The sequence below is a fragment of the Ambystoma mexicanum genome, chromosome 10 (assembly GCF_040938575.1).
Source record: "Ambystoma mexicanum isolate Mex_15411 chromosome 10, UKY_AmexF1_1, whole genome shotgun sequence".
In the NCBI taxonomy this organism is placed as follows: Eukaryota; Metazoa; Chordata; class Amphibia; order Caudata; family Ambystomatidae; genus Ambystoma; species Ambystoma mexicanum.
This window is the reverse complement of record NC_090932.1, coordinates 1,621,884,028-1,621,900,755: the sequence shown is the minus strand read 5'-3', so window position 1 is coordinate 1,621,900,755 and position 16,728 is coordinate 1,621,884,028. Positions and strand designations below refer to the sequence as shown.

At 46.9% G+C, this 16,728-nt stretch overlaps 1 protein-coding gene across 9 annotated transcripts in view; it reads right to left on the bottom strand.

Annotated features, from left to right (window-relative positions):
- Window positions 1-16,728, bottom strand: part of FBRSL1 (fibrosin like 1) — a 1,377,451-nt gene that overhangs the window by 33,963 nt on the left and 1,326,760 nt on the right. For all 9 annotated transcript variants that reach the window (XM_069619989.1, XM_069619995.1, XM_069619992.1 and 6 more), the window contains exon 7: window positions 669-1,104. In XM_069619989.1, coding sequence (XP_069476090.1) covers window positions 669-1,104 — 436 coding nt within the window. The remainder of the gene's footprint in view (window positions 1-668; window positions 1,105-16,728) is intronic.

Below are 16,728 nucleotides of genomic sequence, written 5' to 3'. Positions count from 1 at the left end.
GGTGCAACCCTTAACACCTACAGCAAACCTCCATGCCGTAGGCAGTGTTTCATTTCTTAAATCCCAACACACACAGAGGCAGTCTCTTTCAGGGCCGCACTCCGCCCCTCTTCGCGCTTAAACACGCGAGTTACGGCCCACATTTGAAGAAGGGGCTGATGTGGCATTGAAAGCCTGTGGAATTTACCATCTTCACACTTACTGTGTCCAGCCTATAAAAAAGGCAAATCTACAGGCAACAGACCAACCAATCTCTTGCATGGGCACAGGAACAAACAACATTTTGACACTATTCCAAGTAAAGATGTGCGGCAGAAGATCGCCTTGAATGTTTCGCCGTGGACCGAGGTAGCACACTGGTGCAAAGTCCCGATGCACAGCAGCATAGTATGTAGCTATGAGAACAAAATAGAAAGTTAGCATAATGCTTCATCAGGACCAAGCATCTACGATAGGGCGTTACGATTGGTCCTGATGAAGCTATATGTACGAAACACTTTGGTTGATTGGTGCTTCATGGATGTTAGACTACACAAAGGACTCCTCCGTGTTCTAATATGGATAAAGTAGCTTGGTAAAATAATTATTTAATGTAAGCCAGTTTCTTGATTAATCCTAGACTTGACTAGGCCCCTTACTTAGCATGAAGCCCATATGAGAAACCATACCTGATGTTTTGGAGTCCGTTGTGCGGCAGCTGATGAAGATGATGCGGCTGGTAGCTGAGGTGAGGAGGGATATGAGTAGGCAACTGAGGCCGGAGCTCAGGTAGCAGCAGCTGAGGTTGTGACTGCGGCCTGGACTGCGGGCGCGACTGCGGACGCGACTGCGGCCGGGACAGTGGCCTAGGCTGTGGTTGCGGAGTGAGTCTGGGTGGGGGTGCTGGGGCAGGAGCGGAAGACTCCCTTTTCACCAGTGGGCTGGCTCTGGCACTAGAGGTTGGGGCGGAAGAGGCAGACGTCACAATGGCGGCCGCAGGAGGCGGTGGACTTTGCACAGGGGGCACAAAGCACACCTCCGTGCTCAGTTCCTGGCTGCGTTCTAAGCCCGATACCCTCGGTGAAAATGCAGCCTTCGCTTCTGGCTTTTCATTGGTGATCAGACCTGAAACAAAAGCACAAAGAAGGTGATTGGTATAGTATATTACTAGGGGCATCAGTGGCAAAAAAAGGGCATCATTACACAGTTTAAGGGATGAAACCTGAAGGCAAAAATCCTGTCAAATTCCAAACAAAAACCAAACATTGCTTTGGAAATAATAGCACCAAACGACTGTCTGCTTCATCCAAATAGCCGAAAAAAAATAGTCATGGATACCCAAGCTAGCGGTCGAGGACACCCAAGCCAATGGTTAAGTACAACCAAGACATGTTAACTGGGGAGCATGGGACGGAACAGGCGAATAACCTCGCTCTACCCCACCTCTGGAGTTTTAGAGGATCTGAAGGTGTGTTGTCCCTAGAGGAATGATGAGTGGTTGTGTGAGACTACGCCCGACCGCTCCATACAAAAAGACCCGTGTCTCGAGAAAAACCCCAGTGAAGATGGTGGCAAAGTCAGGGCAGAAAGAGCAATGCTCTGTGACCTGTGAGGGTGGAATGGAGGGCTGCTGGAAGCAAATGGAAGAGGCCCAGATGAATCTGGAGGTTGCCACCCAGCCGAGGGTCCATTTCCCACCCATCACAGAGAAAACACACACAGAAGTAAAAGATGGCCAAAGACCACCATCGGCCATGGGCATCCCACCAGCAGAATCGCCAAACCTCCAAATTATACAACTTTTTGGCCAATGATGGGCAGTTTTTCAGCAGTCTCACATCCATCCCCTGGAAAGGAGCTTACATTAAGGAATCGCTTCGGCGCATTCACATTTTGTAGATATGAGCTGCAGGTTACAGCCATCCGAATCACAGTTCACATTACAAGCCATGTAGAGCTTGGCTGGTGAGAGAATCTACCAGAAAGGTGGACCAGTGAGGTACCTCCGTTAAACCACCCGAAGGTGAAGCAGTCCTCGGCATATCACACACAGCCATCTTCATGACACATAATGAGAATCGTTTAAGTCGGGGTTAGACAACATGCGACACTCCAGGTGTTTTAACCTATCGCTCCCATCAGCCCAAACCAATCTACCCAATTCGGAGGCATCATGGGACTTGTAGGCCAAAACATCTGTAGAGCAACAGGTTGCCTTATCCTTGCTCTTTAAATGGACCAAATGCACAGAGAATCACAGCTTGCGTGACTGGATCCCAATCTGGGTGCCAGATTACCTAACCAGGGTGTTACCAGTGAGCTAGCTCAATGGAGAAAGGCCCTGGCTGCACACATGCATGTGCAATAAGGCTTGCATCCTTCTTGGGTCAATTAAGCAAGTCCTATTGAATTGAGTAATTAAAATGACTTCTTTAGAATATTCATTTAATCATGGCTAGCATCTGTACAAATACAGCAAAAATGTAAGACTACCTCCACAATATGCAAGAGAAAACTAATTAAGTGCTATTGTCCGTGCTAGCAGAAACTAGAACGGCACATTGGGTGGGGGGTAGGGGCGATGGCCAAATAAGGGGCCATGCTAGTCGTTGACACAGGTATGAACGCAGGGGCTTAGGAGACACATACAAACTGGGTGGGTGGCACAGGGGGGACCTTGGGGACTTTGCTACAAACACAAACCATCCCATATTCAAACCAACATAATTCAAGGCCACCCGACTGCCGAACCCTTCGTAGCTATACAAATAACAGGTGTTCCTGTTGCCCAATTCACTGGTACTTAGTTCTGGCACTTGTTCTTTATTTTTATTCCATGTGCATACACTGTGTCGCCACTACACAACCATACAATCTGAAAGCACCATGTGCATGAAATATTTACGACTCTACAGACATTGTGCGTGGAACATTCCAAAACGTCTGCACACACAATGTTTGCATCCTACCAGCTGCATTTCACACACGTGTTTTAAGAGTAGGTCCTCCCAAGCTGTCTTGTGTTAAGTGAAAATGTCATTTAGGGCATATGCTCCGCCCTCCTGTCCAACATTGTAAAAGCCAAAAGCATTATACATTGAGGCAGCCAGACTGCTCTTATTATAGGCAGTACCTTAGAAAATAGGTGACACTGCACACATTTATTTAGGACAACATACAAACAAAGAAATGCTTACATTGGGCAAAACATAGAACATAGTTCGCTGACAGAATATCACCCACACTCAATATACATCAGAAAAAAAATGTTAGAATAAGGCCCATAACAATAGCAAAGGGATCCATTATTTTCAAAATTAATGCCACATCATGCATTACAAATAAACTGTAGGCCTTAAATCTGGACATTTAAAAGTGTGTAAAAAATAAAACATAGGGCCATGTGTAGCTCGGAAAGAGGGCTTCAACAGAAGCTAATGTGCTGTGACCTAGCAGTTTAAATGTTAAGAAACTATTTCCAATGGTGCTGCTTACAAATGAAATGGTCATAAAGTCAGAAAAAGATAAGCTAGGCGAGGTAACCAATAGAAAACCAGACAGCTAATCTATGGTTTCTGCCGGCTGTCTGGAGCGGTGTGTCATTCCAGAACTGCCATTTCCAGTTTTAATGTGGCAAGTATGTCTTGTGATTTTGTAAATGTGGACAACAACCAGTCATGCTGATTAGCATAAAAGAGGCAATTGTGACAGGAAATGCTCATGTGTTTCAGGAAGTGGTTATGTCCAATGGAAAACAAGTGATGTATTTGACCTTTAAGTAAATTTGCCTACCAAAATAGAAGTTTCATATGAGCATAAAGTGTGTAATTTTTGCCATCTTTTAAAACAATGATGGATGGAGAAATTTAGTGAGATATTCTTTTGTCATCCTGTAAGACAGTCGATTAAACAAGATGCTTCCAGCCAGCTGTCTGTGGGTCTCTTCCTTGTATGGTGTGTACTTATTTTCAGGGATGATTGACTGCAAGGAGTTATGGCTAAGAAAAAGCCTCTAACATGTTCATAAAGCTCGTCGCTTTGCACACATTGGTACAACATATAAAATGATTTACAACCCCCTGCCCCCTTTGTTTACCACATCTACAGTCCTTCACACGCTGTGTCATCTGCGCTATCTACATCTGGTTCACATACCTGTTTCACAGCAAAAGTATGCATGCATCATACCCACAGCTCTACAAACATCTTGTGCATGATTCCTACTCCTTATTGCAAACAGTGCCCACACTGCAGACCCTACATGAATGGTACATAGAGCTCTCAATCATCATGTGCACCATACCTACAATCCCCCAAACACAGTGTGTACCACACCATCAGTCTGTATACACACCATGTGGGCAACACACTCGAGTTGCTCTGCAAGCAGTGTGCATGCACCATACTCAGCTCTCTGTACACATTATGTGCAGCACATCAGCTGCGCTGCAATCAAAGTGTGAACCATAGCTACCCCTTTGTGTATACCTTGTGTGCCCAATACTGTGCACACACAAAATGAACCATATTGATATTTGTATGCTCTCCGTGTGTGCATCATACCTACCACGATGCACACATCAAAGGTCCCAACTCTGCTCACAATACAAACATTTGTTTTTAATTTATATAGCGCTTTTCCCAAAGTGCTGCACATAGGTCATTTACATGCATTTACTATCACCCAAACGAAGTTGGTACTCATCGATCCATCTTGGAAGGAGTAAAGACTGAGATCCCACACACATTTTTGCAGCAGCGTGCAACCCGCTGAGCTATCTTACTGGCCATATACCTACATTTATGCAGACACAAGATATATACAATACCTGCCACAATGTACCTGCACCTCACCTACCATTCTATACAGACATTATACATCAGACCTACCTCTCTAGCTATGCAGTTGCCTTGTGCGCACCACCCATGCCGCCCTTCTGTTCACCTTGTTTGAATAAATATATTTTTATAACTGCTAACAGATTAGTCTAGAAGTATTGATCTTTCTTGAACTGTCAAAATGTTTTACCTACCTTTACTTTACGGTTATATGCTACCCCCCCCCCGGAATTAGATAGAGAAAGCACTTTTTTATTTGTTTATAAGTGCGTCCCGGGATTCCTTCTCCTATTTATACCCATTGTGGGGTCCACATGTCAAAGAAGTGGAGTAAAGGCCTGCTGTCTGCTCCCACCTTGCGAGTACATGCCCTCATGGTACCTTGGCTGACCTGAGAATATCGGGTATGATGTGGTCCATGTGACCGGGGTCATAGGACCCCAATCCGCCCTGGCCGAAGGTTTGCGCCATTGCCGTTCAACCTGTTGGTGGGCTTCTGTCCTGGGTGCCATCTTGTGTGCTTGTGCCACCATTCTGTCCGTGCCTTCCGCACATACAGCTGTGGATGATGTGGATCTGGCTCGACCTGCATGTCTGGATGCATCGGCGTTGCCCCACCATGCACCTCAGGCATGGGCATGGTAGGCAAATGGCCCTTGTCCATGAGGACAGTAGTGCTGTCTGTGCTGCGTGTAGGGGCCCCCCTCAGATGTGTGCCCGGTAGCAGAGCTAAGCCCCTCGGGATGTGTCACAGTATCAGAGCCCGTAGGCCCCTCGGCAGTGGAACCGATAGGGCCCTTAGACCCACCGGGCTGCTAAACCACTAGCTACAAGTGCCTCAGTGTCCTTACTGCCGGTACAAGGGTCTGACTGATCCCTCCCATCAGTAGGCTTCCCGAGGAAGGAGTCGCCCCTACGGGGTGCTTTTGAGAAGAGTATGCTTACCTTCTTGGTCTTCCTGCGTACGTATTTCTTCAAGTTCTCCGGGGGTGTCGTGGAGAACAGTCCACCGCGCTAACCTGTTTGAGGGATCGGGCGTGAGAGCGTTGCATCCTGAGCAGCCTTCCCATCCGTGTTCTTTCCTGAGGCAAAGCACATGTGGATCGGATGCGTTGAAGAAACCATCGCACGACAGGCACCTGCTGAAGCCAGCAGCGATCGACATGCGCCGAGGACGGTCTAGGACACCGATGGACGGTGTTCCCAAAGACGTGAAAATTAGAAAATAAACGATTAGGGAAAGAGCATGGAATTATGAGGCTTGAAGCCTCACCCAGGAGCACTGGTGAAAGCGGTCTGTTCCCATCAACACAGAAAAGAGGACTGAGATGTGGCGCCGGTTGGTGCGGTTAGGTGCGTGTAAATTTAAAATGGAAAGTGTGATTTTTCTGGTGAAGAAGAAAGGTTCTGTTACCGTCGCAAACAAGGGATGCACATACAGGATGGAGGAAAGGGGACGGGATGTAGGAGTATTGTATTTTCGTTGTGTTGCAAGTAACCAATGATCCATGACCTTGCGGAGGTAAGCCTGCCGTTCCGTCCATGTTACCAAAATTGGACAAGGAGGTTGATCATCTTCTTGTGTTTCCAATCTGTTTGGTTCCCTTCTGGTGTACTAGAGGTGTGGGGCTGGTTTAGAAACCGATATTCATCCCTGGACCACTGGTGCCACAGAAGTTGAATCGTCACCATCTTTGTAAAATCACTATCAATTACTGAAGAGAATGAGATCACTTTGAAACAGTCACACACCTATATTAGGTGATGTAATAAAAATTGGACACTTCGCAAGTGGTCGTTCTGGCCCTGTATTCGTTACGATTGTACGGGGTCGCCAGATGAAGCACATGGGAGATGATGGTGTGAAGTGTAAAGGTCAATACAGCTTATGGTTATTCGTGAACACCGGAGGTGATACGGGGCCCAGGAGCGTAATCTCTTGTCGAACATCACAGCAAGTCCTTAGCCACCTGCTCTCCCATAAAAGATGGGCACATATACACAGAAAAAGTAGCTCAAACGCTTCATCCCTCGTCTCCCCCTTTGTTGTTAACGCCTTGTGTCCTACTAAATTCGCTTTATTGCATTTGAAGGATCCCCGCAGTGCCCGTAATTACCCATCAGCCCTCGTAGACAGGAGTACAGTAAAAACGTGCATCTCAATGCATCCCAATTAATTTAAATTGATTGCCAATCTACTCTCCCAATTAAATCCAATTTGCATCCGTCTGGTGTTCAATTAATTTCTATTACTGCCTCCGAATCCGAGATGTCTAGGCGAGAACCGAGGGACGCTCCGCAGATGTCTCCGGCGGAGGTAAGGGAACCCCATTTTAACGAACGTGCAAAGGCTTCCAAAGGGGGATGAGTTTCCCCAGAACCCTAAAATCTCTCTGCACCCCCAGATGTACATTGGTGTCCTCTGCCTGCCCTCTGGGTAGTAATGTTAGGAGAATGGGACAGAAGCCAGGCATTTTTGTGTATAATACTACGCTCTCTTATATCAGGCCAGGTCACGATCTACATTGTGATCGCGCGTGTTCGGATGCCAGAAACAGCCCATGCGAATGTAACTTTGTTTCAAGTAGCCTTTATAGAACGCAACGTTTGAGGTCATAAGCAGACTATAATCATTTAGAGTAGTCTGGTTGCAACACCATAAGTCGCAGGAAATCGTCTGCGCCAAGCTCATTCAGAACATCAGCTGATAACTTATATTGACTAGTGCAGGCATTGGCCAGGTGACCAGATTTTAAAATAAAAAAACTGAATGGTCCACCGACACATAAGTAGGACTACAGTTTCAGCTGTCATTTATCCAAAATGATTAAAACGCGAATAGGACTCCAATTAAACCGTAGTCTGTCTTCTATGTCCATGACCAGTTCCAGTGCAACATATGCAGTGTATTGCAGACACAGAACTCTCATTGGCAGAGAGGCTATAGAGGAAGTGGGCCGGTATGGGGCAGAGCAGGGAGAACAGCGCGAGAAAGGGGCCATAATATTTCGGGATTTGGCCAGCAAAAAAAATAGGATGGTAGCCACCCGTCCCTCAAATCCTAGGACAAGATGTTAAAACTTTAAAAACTCTCAGGACACCGGGACCAAGGGGCAAATACCCAGACAGTCCTGGCAAGAACGGGACGTCTGGTCACCCAAGACATTGGGTGTAGACCAGCTAAGCCTTAAAAACTACTTTTCTGATCTGCAAAAACTAACATTCCTGCATCCAAAGTTAACAGACTCAACCAAAGCGAGGGGCGTTAACTAGGCTTTAGAGCACTTCTGGGCCGCAGTGAGAGATAATGGTGTCTAGGTGGTCATTAAAACCCACATACACATGGTCCATTAATGCTCTATGGGCAAGGCAATGAGACAATGCGTTCAGCGTCCGAACAGGTTGCATGGGGTGCCCAAAAATAATAAGAAAAACAAATGGATTGATGAGAATCCGAAGGAAATGAGCCAGCTGCTAGGATGTGCCCCCTTTCTACTGTCAAAGAAATCTCTGAAGGAACGAGCTTGCTCGAAACTCAGGGGAGAACGCGGCAGAGCCACGCATCGGGCAGATTGTTCCAGGAGGGTTGGGTGTAGCGGTGCGAGGAGCGGGCACCCTGCTCGGAGTCAGGTAAAACACTTGGACTTAAAGTATGGGGTCAAGCGGGAGCAGACATCAGGGCTTGCATGCCATCAGCTCACATGATAATGTTAAGTTAGTTTCATTTATAAAGCGCATATTCGCTGAAGCATCTTGGTGCTGAAGGAAGATAGTAGGATCTTAGGCCAAAAGAAGGAAAGTGTTGGAACATAAACGCTTTAAGAGCCCGACGAAAAGCCAGGTGGTAGTTTTCCTCAGAGAGTCAATGGGAGAGAGTTCCACAGTTTGGCGGCTGCCACGGAAAAGGAGCGGCCGCCACGGAAAAGGAGCGGCCGCTTACCCGCTCGAAGCTGTAGCAAGGCGCTGGTAGGAGACAAGCATCCTTCGAGCGGAGGAGGAGGCGGCCTGGGACATAGGGACGGATTGGCTGAGGGGGATCCAAAGTTCCACTCCTGGTGGTAATCACAGGCCACCTGTGATGTGACCATGCCCCTGGCAACCACAGCCCCAGCATTGAGCATTTAAAGCATCCCCCATAGGAGGACAACCCGCCTCTTCTTCATTTCTTGGGACAGCGGAAGAGCCCTCTTTGCTTCTCAGGTTCCGTATATAACTAAGTGTTTCTGACATTTCACAGTAAGTCGCTGCTAAGGAAACAGAAGAAAAACTGGACTCCCATGGCAACATGTCCACATTGAACACAAAGCATGCATGGACATCCCTGTGTGCGCGTGTTTTATGGCGTTGGATGGACCATCGACGTCAGTTTAGTAGAAGGGACCACTTGCCTGACCACTTGTCTAAAGAACTGTAACCTGTAACCATTATCCTGTAACTTGTACCGTTATCCTGTAACCAGTAAACTGATCTTATCCTCCAGCGCCCAGATACCTTTGGGTCAGTCGCGCTATTATAAATAAAATAACCAAACAAAATATTGAAGCAGAGGTGTGATGGTGAGAATGTGTTGCCATTGTAATTAATACCAGGTTTCCATTATCTTATGAAGGAACTTCTGGGGGGCCTGGTGAGAGCCCTATGGCATATGCAGAGGGATGGTTTATGCCGGAGGTTATAGGCCGCTGAAGATACATATCCGTCGAGAGCTGCTCTATCATTGGGACGAGTGGGTCCATTCAAATGAGGCCATCAAAAGATACCAAAGACCTGGATGACACCCAACGAGCGGGGACCTTACCCGCTGGTGGGTACCACCTGCAGACAGCCGCTTAAATAGAAATACAGTCATTCTGCACCCGTGGCTTCAAGAGCCGCGGTTGGTCGCTTTGCTCCTGTGGCCTAGCCGCAATGAGGACGAGGCAATTTGAGCAGCCAGTCAAGTCCAATAACTCCAGGCTCATTACCGCCGGACACCCTTGTCACAGCCCTATTTCCTTAGATGGGGGGCCCTTAATATCTGGTACATGGCCTCGCTTTCAGCCATTGCTGCACAGCTAAGGCCTGAAGCAATCTACAGTAAAGCGAGCGCCGCGGCCCCCTGGGGATACGCCAGGGGTCCCTGCCTAGCACCGGATACCTGTTACATGGCCTCGCTTTCAGCCATTGCTGCACAGCTAAAGCCTGAAGCAATCTACAGTAAAGCGAGCGCCGCGGTCTCCTGGGGATACGCCAGGGGTCCCTGCCTAGCACCAGATACCTGTTATATGGCCTCGCTTTCAGCCATTGCTGCACAGCTCAGGCCTGAAGCAATCTACAGTAAAGCGAGCGCCGCGGTCTCCTGGGGATACGCCAGGGGTCCCTGCCTAGCACCGGATACCTGTTACATGGCCTCGCTTTCAGCCATTGCTGCACAGCTAAAGCCTGAAGCAATCTACAGTAAAGCGAGCGCCGCGGTCTCCTGGGGATACGCCAAGGGTCCCTGCCTAGCACCGGATACCTGTTACATGGCCTCGCTTTCAGCCATTGCTGCACAGCTCAGGCCTGAAGCAATCTACAGTAAAGCGAGCGCCGCAGTCTCCTGGGGATACGCCAGGGGTCCCTGCCTAGCACCGGATACCTGTTACATGGCCTCGCTTTCAGCCATTGCTGCACAGCTAAAGCCTGAAGCAATCTACAGTAAAGCGAGCGCCGCGGTCTCCTGGGGATACGCCAGGGGTCCCTGCCTAGCACCGGATACCTGTTACATGGCCTCGCTTTCAGCCATTGCTGCACAGCTAAAGCCTGAAGCAATCTACAGTAAAGCGAGCGCCGCGGTCTCCTGGGATACGCCAGGGGTCCCTGCCTAGCACCAAGCACTGTCCTAACCGCTTCAGGATGCCCAACTGCAAGGCTTCCGCTCAAGGGTGGACTGGCCTAACCGGGAGATCTCGTGTGGGAAGCCTCTACTCCCATGCACCCTGGCCCCCATACTTCCATCAACCCACATCCTACAAACTACATTTGAAGAAATTATTAAGCTTCCAGTACGTTATTCCTCTCTCAAATATTTAGCTACGTGTTAATCCATATAAGGACAAATGTGCTTTAAAATTCTCCATTTGGACCCATTTTATTCTACGTGTTCTTGTGCGAGAACCACCCAACCCCCCCACCCGCAACCCCTACTCCGAGGGTTTCTTACTTGTGTGTAATATGGGGACACTTTCAAAAATATTTCCAGATACACTTTTGGTTGCTAGTCCACCTTGCTTCTGTTAAGGATAGTTTGGACATTCATTTAACGCCATGAAAATTCAAATACTGCTACAAACAGGAGCCAAGGGGATAGACTTCTACGTAAAGTGCAGCGCGTTTAAAAGAGGCCTTCCAATTATGGGGCCTCGGAAATCATAGTAACTTTGCCCAGTGCCGGTACTACCCTTGAAGGACTTTCCTTTATCCGTGATAACCTTTGGACTTTTACAAATCTACCGTCAGGCGTCGCCTGCCATTTTGATTTTAGACTTGAAAAATCAGAAGGTATAGGCAGGCGGGCTCCCACCTCACTCCGCACCGGACTACTTCCGCTTTCGTCAAGGAAGTACTTTACCCAGAAGATGAACAAGTATGACATTATTTTGGAGTTCCACAAAACTGAAGTCAAATTCTTGTCTGCAATGCTCTTCCAATACGTCTACAGGCTTGCAGCCATTTTTTGTGCGAGTGCGGCAACAGCAGAGGTGGTAAACTGGTCTTTTAACGGCGAGTTTAAGGGATAAAAGATAACGAATAGTCGATTAAGTTTATGCCCTCGCCATCAATGAGTGGTTGGAAGCGGTATTTCTCTACTTTTTGTTTTTAAGTTTTACTGTTCCTATACTTTTATTCTAAAAAGAAAGTGTTCTGGAATGGTTTAGTTTTAAAATAAGTGTGTAGGAAGAAGTTGAAACGTGCACTTCAGTGCAATGCGCTGAGCGTTCCCTTAAACAGCAGGTATTTTTGTTTGGCGGTCTGGATTGCACGTGCGAGGGGGAGTGGCAATGGGGTTTTTGAGGAGTAGGGGCGGCCAGCATGGAACACAGTTCCACTACTTCACATTACAATATCCGTGCAGGGCACAATCGGTGCTACGACTGGGGCTTTCTCTCAATGTATCAGTAACATTGGAGGTCTTTTGGTCGCAGAGAATTAAGTTTTGGGTGGTGACGAGTGAGCCTTTGATCCCCAGAAGGGCAACGTTTTAAAGCTTAAGAAGGGCGACCAGATTTTAAAAGAAAAAAAACCGGGACATGGCAACTAAAATAAAAGTAGGACTAACTCGTGAAAGTGGCTGTCAAGGCATCACACTTCAGTAGCATTTGGAGGAGAAGGGGGTTCAAGTGTTACTGTTAAAAGAAACACATATTATAATGAATGTATAACAAACTACCAGAATCTTAAGTTGTAAAACGCAGCATTTCTTCTGTGCGAAATTGTGCATTCCTGCCGGCCAGCTGTGAAGACCTACTACCAAGAACCGAGACCACTACAGTTTCCAATGGAAGCATAATCTTGAGAATGCGGGACAGAGCACCCAATACCGGGACAGTCCCGGCAAAACAGGGACGTCTGGTCACCCTAATCTTAAGCAATGGGCCCTTCTTGTGACAAATGAACTCTAGCTTTGGGAAAGCCAACAGTTTGAGCTTTTGTGTAGGAATGAGACAGGCCTTTTGTATGCACTGCCGTAATGGTTCAAACTGGCTATGGCGGGAATTGGACTTAACTTGCATTGGTGTTAAGCCAATGGTTGTCCAGCTCAGTCTGTTTTTTTGTCTGCCAGTTGTAGCGGGGTGAGAACATTGCAGGGAACGTTGCTTCAGTCTCCATTTACCAATACAAAGCCCTGGGACTCATGTTTTTTACTTGTAGCATTAACAATGCAAAATTGTGATCGTTCGAGTCGCGTTCGCGACACGTAGCCCCCAAAAGCAATTTAAGAGCAAATAACGTACCCACAGACACCGCAAGAAAAGTGTGGGGGGTGAGTGGGTGCCAGGATTCCTCAAAGGACATTCCTTCTTCGCCTACAGGAGATCTTTGATGCAATTTCGATTAAGCATGTCTGACCGGTTGCTAAGGGGAGGCCCGAAGGCTGTGCCCTCCGTGCGGGATCACTCTGGAATATGCCGGACCGGGCGTGGGTGATCCGCTTGAGCACTGCTTATTGCAGTCGCGAGATCTCTTCCTTCGGTCAATTTACATTCCATTGAATGTGTACTATGCCAGGGTGTCTTCTTGGAGATCATAATAGCGAGGTTTGTCCATCAAATTTTCTTTTAATCTTCTCACAAATAGTTCAGCATTATACCCAAAAATGTAGCTGCTCAGTCTTTGAAGAAACTACCATGATGCTTTAATGAAATAAACCACTATTTTTGGTGGACAGAGATTATACATACATTTTTAATATAAAAATGCATTTTAATTAGGTTTTATGTCATCTCATTTTTAGTTTAGGCTGTTCGGTGTCGCTTGCAACACCTATACATGGAAAATATTCCATTAGGGTACAGATGGGGGAATGACATACAAGGAGGGGGACACAGCCTGTAGGTAGGGTGCGTGGTTATGTGCTCACCCATGGCCATGCTAATGGCAACGGCCATTCCCACCCTGTTCCTGCCCGAAACGCCTCCACACGGGAGCTCCTCGTGCTCACTTTAATCAAGCCTTGCTATCAAACGTTGCGCTCAAAGTTCCTGCCAGTGTTTTTTCAAAGCAGTCTTCCGAGGAATTAAGTGGAGTTGCAAACCCGCTATTGGTGTAATAAAAATGTCTTAACCAGGTCTGCCTTCAGCCACTTGATCTATAAGCACTGAAGTCCTTTTAAAAACATGAACTGGCAAAGCCAACAATTTTGGCCTGTGTATAAGTACTAGGCATTTGCCAGGCACTGCTATTAGAAGCCCAGGTATTCGCACCTGCCAGTTAATACCACTATGGCTGTGCCTGGCAAGGGTCTTTCCCATGCCTACACAAAAGACCAAACTGTTGGCATTGCTAATTGTTAATGTGGTGATTTGTGTGATGTGTAGTGCATCAATGTTGCAATCTCCTACATATCTATAGTGCGTTGGGGAGTGGGCATCTGCACAGCCTGGCATCAAGCTCAATCCATCCTTCCACAATGTCAGATCAATTGAGCCCCCGGAGTCTCTCGATGGAGTAATCAATGTTTCAGCCATGTAACCCTCACATCCAAAACACCTGATGCAGACTAAAAGATGATGTATGGTTCATGGGTAAAATACTTTATGGTTGGGGCCAGTGATGCAGAGAACGAAACGAGCGCCGAGACTAATGTGCATTAAGTTCCTTCTGATTCGAGCATAGCACTCTCTGTTTTTGATCAGACCCACTTGCCAAATATAAAGACATGCTGCCATTCTCATAGGCCCAAAACGCTGTTTGATCTTCCAGAACTAAATGTGTCCTACCCCTTGGGTATTTTGAAAGCGGACAACATGGCTGTACCAAACTTTCCATCTTGGAATGATAGCCCATGGGCACTTATTTGATATGGTTATTCTAGATTTTGATCATGTGCTTTGCACAGTAAGACCAATGTAATATGACCTTAGCAGATACTGGAAGTGATCATTAGAAAGCAACATTACCAAATGTGAAAAAAGGGAACTTTTACAAATGTTTTTGTATAATTATATATATTTTTTTCATTACTTCTTTTGCCAAGAAAAGACACCATTTTGTCTCTCAAAATGTCCCTTCGTCTCAGAAAGGTCCACATGCAGATGAAGACCAATGATTGGCTACTTCTGTGGGCACCAAGGCCATGTTTATTTTTGTATGCTGCCCAATGATTGCAAAAACACTAACAAGTAACACGAAACAGAAAAGAACACCTGGTAGTCTAGATCCTTCAGCCAGGTATCCTGGTCCCGTTCAAGGTCTGTTCAAGGTTCACATTTACAACACAACCAGCTAAAGGAATATTGGTACCAAAGGGTCCAGCAAACCGTATAGTGACTAAAGCAGTGAAGATATGAGAAACATTTCAGCTTCAAGACACACATGCAGTGAGCACGCGAGAAGTCTCCAATGAGGACACCAGCGCACACCAGAGGATATGCCTGCCACCTTCCTTGAACCTGCATAATCGCGTGCACTCGCTCCAGAGAGCTCCCCACTGCCATTTCCCGCAGGTGAGATACAGGACTAGGAGTGAGGTTGCAATATGGCAGGAGAATGACACATTCTGAAAGCCTGCCACACAACCGTGGCCATACCAGGCTCTGGGCTCCTGCAACTGGGACCACGAGTTCCCGTCAAATCAGAAACCGGCCAATGATCCCTCAGGACGGGATCCACGCGGCTGCACATTGTGGCCACCCGAGAGTGCATCACGCATCCACAATGTGCACACATGCAGCTAAGCAAGAACCCCAGCCGACTGCCCCGACCTAGCCCTTTCCTAGTGGGCTTGTGAAATTGAGCCTCAACATTACAGAAACTGCTCAAATGCCCCTTCCAATATTCCAACTCTATATAAAATGACCACAAAAATACATGCAATGTTGTGCTCAAGGGACGCCACTAAAGATATGGCGTTCTACTACCTTATTGACAACTACGCCGGAGCAGGGAAGGAAAAGCATGCGTGAGATCGATTTGGCCAACCACAACTTTTGAAAATGGTGACAGGAAGGAAAAAGTAAACCCATGTGTTTTTGATCAAAAGTAATGAATCACTTGATGGGATTACTTTTAAAAGCAGTGATTTTCAATGTAATTTGCTAAAAGGGGATCAGGTTAGAAGCACCTTCTGTAATAAGGTCCCCATCTATTCCATTGAAAGAGATCGTCTGTTGAACTTGGCCGCTCTCACTTTACTAACCCAAATCGCCATGCGAATGTGGTTAAAACTGGGTGTATTCTTTTTACTCCGTCCTTCAAAGCAGGGAGTAAAGAGGGCCTTGCAGCTGAAAAGGTTTATAGTGCAGAGTTCGACATTGAGGGGAGCTGGGAAGCTCCTGCTTGTAGCCTATTAGAGCCTGGTTAGTTTGACAGCAAGCTATTCTAGCTTCCCCGGGCCAACAGATGCGTGTGTAAATGTAACTCTGCATTTTGGACAATCTAAACAAACAGTAGGCCACACCTATTTGACATTCAAAGCATATTGGGGTGGAGGGGGTTATGAATAATGGACATAATTGTATGCTTTCGTCTTATGTGGAAGTTAAGATTAGCGGAAGCTATGCCGCTCCTTGTTCCCAGAGGTAGCTCTTGGTCCTTGGTTAATTCGGGATAGCCCGGGTGCTGCCTTTAGCTCCAGTTTACCCAATCTTAAATTCGATCCCCATTAGTGCGTTCATGGTTCATTATGGTTAACGCTCGGAGGCCGGCAAGAACCTTATCCAGGAAGGATGGAATCCAGACAGTGCATCCGACATTGAAGGTGTTCCAAGACTCCATCACTGCTGCCCAAACTACAAAGAGCAGGGAAACGGCTGTCGTTGGTAGCAGAGACTAGATTGATTTGCCTACGGTTGTTCCCCTTCTGTAATGGAACAGGAGTTCCCTCAATTAATTACTAGTGGTTGAGAACTTATCTAATGCTTGCTAATTTTCAAACGTGAGCAGAGCTCATGAAATCCAGGGCCCCTTATTTTTGAAGGCAGGAAATCAAAGTGGTTGGTTGACCTAAGAAGGAAGCATATTTTCAGGTCACCCATGAGGCATTGTGCATTCTAAGATGGCTGCTGCTGGATGAAACAACTGGTCTGGCTAAGATGTACACCTCTTGAAACCTTCCATCTTAAGGCGCCACAAAGTGTTTATAGACACACAGGCTTTGAAATTGCTGAGAGCTATTCAGCTCTTGCTTCTAGCTTAGGAGAGCCTGGTTAGCTTGAAACCAGGAACTACTTT